Raw genomic sequence first — 11,120 nt, forward strand, 5'->3', positions numbered from 1 at the left:
GTGAAACCTTCAGTGAAAAGGAGCATATGAATGAGGGAATCAATTCCTCACAAGGATTAAAGATCTACTGTTCTCAATACTCTACCAAATTCATACCAGGGTTTTGCATTTAAACTTTGGCTCATGATGAATGGTAACCCCAATGACCTTCCTTTTAATGAGTTATTTGGAGTCCTCTATTACAAGAAGAAAATCTTGGCAAAACCGAACTAGTTTGCATGTGGGAGATCAGGATATCTCTACTTTGTGACTTTTATTGTGATGACTAATCTAGGCAATCCTAGGTGTATCCATTGAAGGAAAAGTAAGAGGTTTTCATGCTTTAGACACTTTGTTTCTATGGCTAAAAATGTGTTTGCATGTAAAGTTGCCACCCTTCATATAGATTTGGGAGGGGAGTATGTGTCAAAGAAATTTCATGTATATATATTTGAAAGAGACATTAAACATTAATTCACAATGCCTTATACACCTCAACAAAATGGTTTGGCTAAGAGGAAGAACAAATATCTCATGGAGATGGCACATTGCGTGGTTAAAGGCCAAGATTTGCCTCATGTTCCTCTATTAGAGGTAGTGATGTGTACCACTTATATGCTAAGCAAATGTCCCACACCAAGGCCTTGTAGACAATTATACCTCACAAAGCTTGGAATGGCAGGAAGCTGGAACAATCACTATCAGGGATACCCATTTTGTGTGTTCTATCTTATAGACAAATCCTACATCAATGAGCTTGTTTAGCTCCTCATTGACCATTTATCCATATTTGAGGTTTAAGTTGTAGGCTCTTTGTTTAGTGGGTTTTGCACCGTCTCTTCAAGGAATGGTGTGCTTTACCACTTCCGAAGGAATTCCCTTCATATTCGTGTATTTCGAGACAAAAACATCTTGATATTCCTTGAGTAAGGATGCCAATTCTTCTTCCTGACATGGGGTTAGATCTTTGGCAACAATGAATATTGTCTTTGGTTCTTCCCCTTGGTCAACAAGATTTATCTCCTTAACCTCTGCGTGGCCATCATAAGATGTATGAGGCTCTGTGCTAGGTGTTCTCTGAGATTTCTCATTGCATATTAACATGTCCCCAATATTGTAGGACTTAAAATACTCAAGCACTTGTCTTAAATCTTCTTCATGAGAATCAACAAGTGCTTTAAGTTTACCTTCCTTTTCCACCTTAGCTTTAACTTTGTTAAAGCTTACGTTGAGTAAAGCAACATAGTTTAGCATGTTCGAGTTCTAGAAGCTTTTCTTCTTCCCTTGTGGCCTCTATCTTGGATGGTATGGTAATCTTGTTTAGATCAGCTTCCCATTGGTACATATAAGTTTCATGGGAACTTACCACTTTAACATAGCATAGCCAATTAAGGTCGGTTTCTATAGAAAAGACATATTCCTTGGCTTTTTGCGTGACTTTTTTTTCTTGCCAAATGAGAACTTGTGGCCAATATGGAACCTCATTCTTCAGACGAGGAACCTTCTTCTAAAGTTTTACTTACTATCCTTAGCTTAAAATCATTGGTAGCTCCTAAGATGGATGATGCACTTAGCATGTTTAGGGATATTATTTCAGTTCCATTGTGCAAATCGTGTCCCCAACTTTTGTAGAAGTGTGTCCATGGTTGCCAAAATGTGATTCCAATCCTAAAAATCTTCAGACTCTGGAAGTGGCTCATATTTTGGATCCTCATTTATACCCTCTAGTAATTGGTTACACAATCGGTGCATTCCGACACTTCTAGTGTTAGTTGTTGTGCTGCATGCTCTACACATGTCAGTTGAAGTGGTTCTGGCAGTGGTGTCAGACTCATCTGCTATTATTCCTCGACCCATAGGGTTTGTTTTCCAAGAATTGAGGACCACTTTTAATGTTTGATCTCCTTTTCAGATGTAGATGTGATTGGTTTCCCAATCATGCACTAATCGGGCTTCTCTCGTGTACGGTCTTCCGAGGATCATTGTGTACGACCCTTTTCTTTGAAAGTTCATTACCATAAATGTGTAGCTAAATGTGATACCAAAGGTCTTGATCTTCACATTTGCAAAAGTATACCTATTGGTTGCGCTGTATTATTGTCAACTAGTTTAACCCCACAAGACTGGTGTCTACGAGTGGTGGGCTTCCCCAAGTCTCCCAGTAGTTCTTGGTGATTATGCTAACACTCGCACCACCTACTTGCACAAATTAAAAGCATAAACCTTAATAAACCAAATAAAATAAACAAGAAAGAGATGGAGATTAGAGTAGAAGTCATCATCGACATAAGATTGGGTTGAATCTCCCCTGGGATGAGTGTGGCCCTTGTACTACTCACCCATATTTATATGTATTAGACAAAGCACTTGCTTTTCAAAAAGATAATTTTCAAAATAAAGCACAAGTGCCTTTGAGTTTATGAGCATGCAAGCTCTACAAAAATATAGCAAGCATTAACACTAGTCTTGTAATTGAGCCACTAAAGTGGCTCAGGGTCTCATTTAGGTTATCAAAAGTAGGAATATGTAACCATATTGAAACTTAGCAAGTAGCACATAGATGCGCTCCCCTAACAAAGTGCATCATATGGGAGTTCGTTTTATCCAAAAAAGTAAAAATTTAAAACTAAGACTTACTAAAAATAGTAAAAACCATAAAAGCGACTAAAATATTTTGCAGCACGCTCTAATTAAAGGGCCAAAAAATGTTGTCAGCTTTGATTCTATCATCATTTTAAGTAAATACATACATTGTGTACATGTTGATACATTTTCATGAGATTTTTGGCATGTGTAAAAATTATTTGATTGGGTTTTAATAAGATATACAAACATTTAGAACTACTTGGCAAGTTCCACCTAGTTTATGACTGTTAAAAAATAGTATTTTTGATTCATTCTTTGCGGCCCTTTTTTTTTCCACTCCGTACGTGTTAAGAAGAGTTTCCTAAGAAGATTTTTTTAAAAACTCAATAACTTAAGAGATTTGAATATTTTTTAAAACCTTCAAAAAGCCACAAAAGTGGTCTTTTTTTTACAAGACTAGTGTTAATATAAAGTCTTGGGCCTACCAAAAGTATAAAATACTATTTGGTATGTTCAAAGATATAAGGTCTTAGCCTTACAAAAATATCCATGCCTAAATATGAAACCCATAAAATTTGTTCACATGTCTTCCAAAATATCTCATAGTGGTCCAACACATATTCCACCCACGATTAACACATATTCCACAAAAGTGGTCTTTTTTTTTACAAGACTAGTGTTAATATAAAGTCTTGGGCCTACCAAAAGTATAAAATACTATTTAGTATGTTCAAAGATATAAGGTCTTAGCCTTACAAAAATATCCATGCCTAAATATGAAACCCATAAAATTTGTTCACATGTCTTCCAAAATATCTCATAGTGGTCCAACACATATTCCACCCACGATAAACACATAATCTGCCACTTAATAATTACCTTCATCCAACATAATATTAGTCAATGCACACAACTGATTAAACACATTAATCTTGGTAGATGATATAAAAGGCGCATCCAAAATAAAATATCCTGAAATAAAATGATTGGCATCCCCATAGAGGTTACATCAACACAAATGCAGCACCCCAATCACACTTACTTGTGTGTTTACACAAGACCTACTTGTATAAACAAGACAATTGAAATACTTGTAATCCATAATCACACTTACTTGTGTGTTTACACAAGACCTACTTGTATAACCAAGACAATTGAAATACTTGTAATCCATAATCACACCCCCGTACCATTAATAAACTGAAGATAACAATGAAAAAGGTAGACTAGTCGCACTTGCCATCCAACCATATGGCACCCCAATCACACAAGGTACTTGTATAACCAAGACAATTGAAATACTTGTAATCCATAATCACACCCCCATACCATCAATACTGAAGAGAACAATGAAAAAGGTAGACTAGTTGCACTTGCCATCCAACCATAGGGTGCAAAAGAGAATACAACAAGGGAGATACACCCTAGTAGATGCCCCAATCCCAAGGTCTAGAGCCCCATCATCGAACTAATAATCACAAATGAGCCGCTAACAACCCAACTTTCATAATGCTTACTCAATTCCCACTATTGTGTCTAACAAACCTCATGCTAGGCCTCATTATTTCTAGATAATAGTGACATGACAAGAAGAGCCACCACATATCCTAAATATCATTAATCTACATTAAAATGAATATGAAAGCATGTGGCCCCCAAATATCTATCCAATGTTAATCCATGTTCATACATTAACTCATTAACTCCAACAAGCACCACATGCCCACCTTGACCATTATTCGTATTGGTGACCTTTCCATCCTCATTATGATTTAAAGAACAAGCATCAACAAGAAGTGTTGCCAAAGGACTTCATCAAGATCATCTAATGCATAAGACCTATTCATCCTTATTGTGATTCAAAGAACAAGGATCCGTGCGTGCAAGAATCTTGCAAAATCACCTTTTTACCATTTTTTGTTGGGAGCTACCATCAATTTGATTCAAAGAAGTGTTGCAGTATGGTCTCATCAAGATCATCTAATGCATAAGCATCGGCCTTATTCATCCTTATCGTGATTCAAAGAACGAGGATTGGCAATAAGTGCAAGCCAACACCTCAAAAATAAAAGAAAAATTGATTGATGACCACTATATATGCTTCATAACAACTCATCTTGCAAAATTAGTAAAGGGAACATTTGCCATAAGATAATCACCACCACACATTCTCATGCACCAACTTGTGCAATACCATTAACAAACCATCTCACAAAATCACATTCTCATGGACCAACTTGTGCAACCTCCTCTTTACCAATATTATGAGCCAATGATGCCATAAGATGCTTCATAACAAACCATCTCACAAAATCACATTCTCATGCACCGACTTGTGCAACATCCTCTTTACCAATATTGCGAACTAATGATGCCATAAGATGCTTCATAACAAACCATCTCACAAAATCACGTTCTCATGCCCCAATTTGTGCAACATCCCCTTTAGTGTTGTTGGGTGCATTCCCATTGCATTCTCATGTACCAACTTGTGCAACGTCCTCTTTACTAATAATGTTGGAAGGCAATGATGCCATCACATCCTCATGCACCAACTTGGAGCTAATGTGGGGTATTCTTTCAAAGAAACAAATTTCATGTTTTCTATCAACCATGTCAAATGATGAAGAAAAGTTTCATTGATCCCAGAAAAACAATTGTGTGAGTTTCCAAAAAAGAACATGGATGTTTCGATTAGGCATCCAACGACGAGAGACTGGTGGTGGTGACATTGCTTAGAGCACTAAATTTCTCCAAGAAATCCGACCAGCACACGATGTACTCAGTCCTAGACAAGAAAATACATTTTTAAAGGTTAGGTTAAAAAAGGTGAGTATTTGTATTTTTCACCTTTTAAATTTGAAAATACCTACAAACTCTATGGGTCTAGTAATTTTGGGAAGAAAATGCCTTCAAATTATTTAAAACTGGTAAAAAAAAATGCCTCCAAATGTTATCGAAGATTTTTTAACATATGGGTGAAAACCTTTTTTTCACACCCTTGTCCAATATAATCGATGTGACAACCGAAACACGGGTAGTCTAAAACATACATAAATCGAGACAGGTGGGGAAGGGAGAAGGGTTAGGAGGACCAAATGGAGCTAAGCTCATGAAGAAATGAGCAAATTCCTGATAGTGATTGGAGGGGCTTAAATGTGAAATGAAAGCTTGGGCTTGCTTGGAGTAGAGCATGGTGTGGGGAGGTGTTAATGTCCCGGCGCCCATCAAATTGGGCGTGGGACTTAAGCAGGTGTGGACAGGCTGGGAGGTTTCAAGAGTGCTACGGAGCCGAACTTCTCGAGGGAATACTTCCTTCTCACAACAGTCAGGTCTCCTACTCCTGCCCTCTCATGCAGGCTCACCATCTTTCTTGCGCACTCCCTGCACAATATATGCAAACGTACAGAACGATCATTAACCTGCAAATATATTTCTGTGTATGTGCTAATTAACATGTTTTCTTCTTGTATACATACATACATACAAACATCAGATAAACCATTCAAACCAGAACAGTCATGAGCATGCAATTACACAATATATGTAGTAAGAAGCATGTATGTATATACGTGTGTAAATAACCATAATGTGTTCATGCTTCTATGTATGTATGTTTCCATATGCATATGTAGAATAACCATAATGTGTTCATGCTTCTATGTATGTATGTTTCCATATGCATATGTAGAATAACCATAATGTGTTAATGCTTCTATGTATGTATGTTTCCATATGCATATGTAGAATGAGGATTTAGGTAGGAGGGGTGTGCAGGGGACACACACATGAGCTGTGTTTCTGTGTAACTGTGTACATACACATTCTTGTATACATGCATCCATTTGCACAAACATCACATACACCACACACAATCTCAGAGTGTTAATAGAACAAACATTAATATACAAACACATATCAATATGAGTGGCAAGTATGTTAACTTTGTAGTGCGCAATGATGCATGCATGCATGTACACATCATGTACGTTAATGTTCTGAAAGAGGAGGTCAGGGGGCACAAATACATGAGCTGTGTTTCCGTGTAGCCAGAGTGGTGCTTTAGAGTTTTGTTCCAGCAAGCCTCTTTGGCTTTTAAAGTGCATTGAGCAGTGTAAACTGCTGAAGCAGCAAGCATCGACGGCGAAAATTTCACCATTGCGTAATCGACCAGGCAAAGCTCCACAAAATAGAATGCCAGCATGTCCATCTGTCCACACCCAACCAATGAAAAAATAGAAAATTTTCAAAAAGCCCTCTTGTGCTATTAGGACTTCGGGTCTTTACAGACAGATCCCTCCCCATAATGGGCCAGAAGGTTATGTTTGTAGACCCTTAGCCTTAATGATCATAGCCAGCCATACCTTCTGGTCTGAAGTAGCAGCTTTAAGGAACCTGACCATGAACATGTAAGGTGTTGGGACACACAAGTTGAACTTCAAAATGTTGAGCATGGTCTTCTCCTGTTGTCAACGAGAGGAATGGCTTACAAGCCAGGCTTTTGATCAGAATTATTTAGGTACATCACAGTTTCTAACATATCTACCTTACCATATTGAGTATCTGCTCGTGTGTGTATGCATTATCTGCAATATAGATGAAGTCTTGAATCTGCATAAACCCATGGGCTCTCCAGTTAAGCGCATTCACAGGGTAGCTAACTTGCAGACCGATTGCTCATGAACACACAGGTTGTGTACAAAGCTCCCAAGGTGGAAACCTCAAATCCCACATATTGCCCAAAAATCATATGATAAGGGCTCATGTATGCACATATAAACATGGATGTAACATGTGTGTGCCTGGATTGGCATGTACGCATACGTTCTAGAACATATACACAATCGTCGTATCATGCGTACTCATGGATGCCAAGTTGGGCTACCAAGTTAGCCACGATGCATACGCAAGTGAGGAAAAGTGCTACTACATGTGCATAGATCTATCAGGTGTATAATAATGTTGACAAAATGCTGTACCTCGGGTGCCCATATCTCTTCATACTTTGAAGCTATGAGCAAAGCAGTCATGCCCACCAATTGCAGGTTTTTCCTTTCTATGCTTTGAGTGGCTAGATAACGGTCGATAAGATTTGTGGTCAGAAACAGGGTCTCAGGCATTAGCTTAAACTTTAAATGGACCTGATAAGCAAGCACCAAGGAACCAATAAGCAAAAATCAGCTTTTTAATGTATAATGTGGGTTGGTTTTTGTAAGTGGTTGGTGCTGAGCATCACCTCAATCAGCCAGTCTACAAGAATAGCTCTCATATTATGATTGATGTTGGTTTGGTGTGACATGTAGTCAGGTGAGACACAGCTCTGGGCCTGTTAAAAGGAGTAATTTAGCAACTCTGAAAGTAAGAGATTGAATGCCACAAAAGCAAAATTGGATGCCACAAAAGCAAAATTGGGCCCATTTTTTAAACCTCGGTTTTGCGATAAAAACTGTATATGTCTTCAACGTAATCCGCTACTGCTAGCTGATCACCCACATCTGCAGCATCAATACTAGGCAATGCCACCTCCTCTTCATGTGTTTCGGCGATGAAACCACCACATGCAGCCTGTGACCAAAGTCAGCTTGTTTCAATAAGCATGACACATTTTTGGATTGCTTATGAGAGTCAATTTTGAAAGATACTGTATGGTTATAATCTTGTATGATCAAGAAGGAACATAGCCATCTGTTTTGCAATGCCTTAAGTTCTTGAGCACTCACCTCACTTCTTTCAGTCAGTGTGGCGGTGAGTGTCCGCCCTCTCCGCTCTTTGCATGCTGCCGCAGCCTTGGCATTATGTCCATTGGGCAGAGCTTTCATGCGGGCCGGATAACCTTCCGGGATGTCATCTGGCTTGGTTTCTTCCTTGGTAGGCTGCATACAGATACTGTATGAGGTTAAGGTGATGACACACTTAGTATGCTCGCGGATGTAGTTGCATATGTGATGTGCATGAAACACCTCTAATAAACTCAACATGATATGCACCTGAAAGGACGATTCTGCAAGTGCTTTTTTGTTAGCTAGTTGAGCTCCAAAGCTCCTGGCAAGACAAGAATCAAATGGAAGTTTCCGTTAACATCATCCTTTACATGGCCAATGCAGGACCTGAAAAATCATCTGATCTTAATGCATAGTAAATGGCTGTTTCAATCTTCATCTTCCAAGCTAAAAACAGGCTTAGAGAGAGACCTGGTAATTGGTCTGTCCACTTGAGGTAATGACTTCTTTGCTGCATGTTGGCCCCTGCAATGTCAAAACACATGTAAGATGAAAGCTAGGGAAAGCAGCACTGAATAAGCATATGAGAAGAAAGCAGCAATACGGATGCTTTTGAGGATGCCTTTAGAGAGCACATCACAGATCCCATCAGTTCACTAAAACGGATTCCAATGAGGATTCAAACAAGCCATCAGCTGTCTTCTGACCCTTTTTATGCATGTTGAAGCCCTTACTCTCGAATGTTGTTGTGACGGCCACCCGCAGCTGCCCCAACCAGGTTGCCAATATCGCCCAGCGCCCTTCGATTGTTTGGTGCTGCTTTGACATTCCCAACAGCAGCACCTGCAACTCCATGTAGTTGTGTGAGCAAGGATCAGATGGTAGTGTAGATGCCCACATCATGGGCAAGGCTCAGTCATATGGTGTTGGAAGCAGAGCATGCCACGAATGTACCTTTCCCATTTGCCTTAATCTCTCCCTCGATGGCACTGTGCTTGTTCTCATCCTGATGCAAGGCGGCTTGCTGCTGAAAAATCCAGGGAAAATGATGTCAAAGAGCATACAAGCAATGCACATCACAAAGCTTTGAAGCATAAGATCCATGGAAGCTATCCAGCATTCATAAGACAATACCCTGGTTTCGTACATGGTGGCCCTGTGGTGAAGAGAAAGGAACCTTCTCCCTTTACAGGACACTTGAAGGCGAAGTGCGGAGCAGTGAGTGGCAGAGGGCGAGGAGGAAAGCAGTGGGTATGATGATAGATAGAGAGAAGCAGCTGGCAGGGTTTGAATTTTCGAAGGCATCCTCCAACGGTCATTTCACGTTCCCTCATCGTGAACCGTCCATTGTTGGGTCCATCCAACGATCCTTCTTGTCCCCCTAACGGCCTCCTTCCCTTATTAACGTTTACCTTGCTCCGTATGGGCATTATTGCTAGGAAGCCTTGGGGTCCTTTTTTTTTTCCCCACTTGAAAGACACAAAACATTCTACCCACATTGGGCCGCACGACGACGACCCCATTCCTCATCAAACCGTGCATCTCGGCTCCATCGACCTCTCGAGGCCATCATCGTGTGTTCTGCCTTGTCAAGTCGCACCCGTCTCATGTCTCCCTGGCCTGGCTCCATTCCATCCACCTTGGTTCCATGATCCAATTGGCCCCAGGCTCGTCTTGGCTTAGCACACTTCCACCATTTCCACCGTTCCATCTCCATCAGTATCGTTGTAGCTGTCAAGCTGGGGGAGGGCATCCCCTAGGGCACACAACACCTTATAACTCCCATCGTCACTCGGGAGGTCTTAACATGTATACACGGTGTGTGAATGCGTTACTAAGTGTGCCTAGGTATAAGTTCATGTTATGCCTCTCTCCCTCGCACTTCATCCCCATAAAGATGTAATATGTTCAGTGTGGGGACGCATACCTCGAAAGCAAATTTTGGTCCAGTGTAAGTGACATCCCGGCACCTAGGTGTGGTGTAGATTGTAACCTTAGTCCTCCACACAAGAGTCCTGCTTGGGGAACAACTTGCTTGCCCATCCCTAGCCATGTATCCTCCATACCTCCTCTTGAAAAGGGTAGGATGCTTCTCACCTCATCAAGACCATCACCCACCATATTTGGGTTTTTAGGAGACTTCTCTTGCTATCCTCATGATGAAAAATGCACCTACTTTCCTAGCCCCTGTTTTTGGTCATAATTAATCTTCCCTCTTGCTGCCTATTGTCTCCTCCTACTACCCCCCCCTCCCCCTCTCGGGGTGCTTTTGGAGCTGTTTATGGAGCTAGAAGACCACATCTTGCTCTCCCAAAGTCAAGATGTGTGCAAGGCAACCAACCTTAGTTCTATTGAGAAGGTATGCACTAATAACCTATGTGATTATGGACCTTAGAACAAGGCAACCAACCTTAGTTTTATGAGAGACAATGAATCAAGGATTGAGAAAAATGGTCGAGAACCCTTGTGGTTTAGATATTGTGAAAGCGTGCTCAAGTGCTAGTCACCGAAATGACAAGCTTGGTGACCTCAAACTCTATGTGATAGGCCGGGGTGAATGACCTTTAAGCATGTTTTCTTATTCTTTGACCTTAGATCATCCATTAATAAAGGAACAAGAGATTAGGTGATGAAGACATGAGGGCATGATTGAAGAAGACTCCCTTCACTTTTGAGCATGTAAGCCACATACCCTTTGTGTAATCCTAGTACTTGGACCAGTGGTGGTAAAGTAGAGATGTGTTTAATGTACTCATCTATGCGACCTTTGCTCAACTAGAAGGGTACCATTATTGGTTAGGGCTTGTTGAATGCTCTTAAAACTCACCCAATTCT

At 40.4% G+C, this 11,120-nt stretch overlaps 1 protein-coding gene across 2 annotated transcripts; it reads right to left on the minus strand.

Moving 5' to 3' along the window:
* Nucleotides 1–5,458: 5,458 nt before the first annotated feature.
* Nucleotides 5,459–9,327, minus strand: LOC147622343 (G2/mitotic-specific cyclin S13-7-like). 2 transcript variants are annotated; one of them, XM_086823447.1, is made up of 12 exons: nucleotides 9,240–9,327; nucleotides 9,020–9,128; nucleotides 8,757–8,810; nucleotides 8,553–8,607; nucleotides 8,286–8,438; nucleotides 7,993–8,130; nucleotides 7,802–7,891; nucleotides 7,545–7,706; nucleotides 7,117–7,176; nucleotides 6,930–7,028; nucleotides 6,594–6,775; nucleotides 5,459–5,949 (listed from the first exon to the last, which is right to left on the minus strand). In XM_086823447.1, exons 5-12 carry the CDS (start codon nucleotides 8,382–8,384, stop codon nucleotides 5,811–5,813), a joined length of 969 nt encoding a protein of 322 aa, XP_086679573.1. In that variant the 5' UTR covers nucleotides 8,385–8,438; nucleotides 8,553–8,607; nucleotides 8,757–8,810; nucleotides 9,020–9,128; nucleotides 9,240–9,327; the 3' UTR covers nucleotides 5,459–5,810. The 2 variants fall into 2 exon arrangements, with proteins under 2 accessions (XP_086679573.1, XP_086679574.1); XM_086823448.1 differs by lacking the exons at nucleotides 9,020–9,128; nucleotides 9,240–9,327 and having other exon boundaries at nucleotides 8,286–8,451.
* Nucleotides 9,328–11,120: the final 1,793 nt, after the last annotated feature.

This window comes from Cibotium barometz, chromosome 29, assembly GCF_041138505.1.
Source record: "Cibotium barometz isolate CiBa-2024 chromosome 29, ASM4113850v1, whole genome shotgun sequence".
Lineage (NCBI taxonomy): Eukaryota > Viridiplantae > Streptophyta > Polypodiopsida > Cyatheales > Cibotiaceae > Cibotium > Cibotium barometz.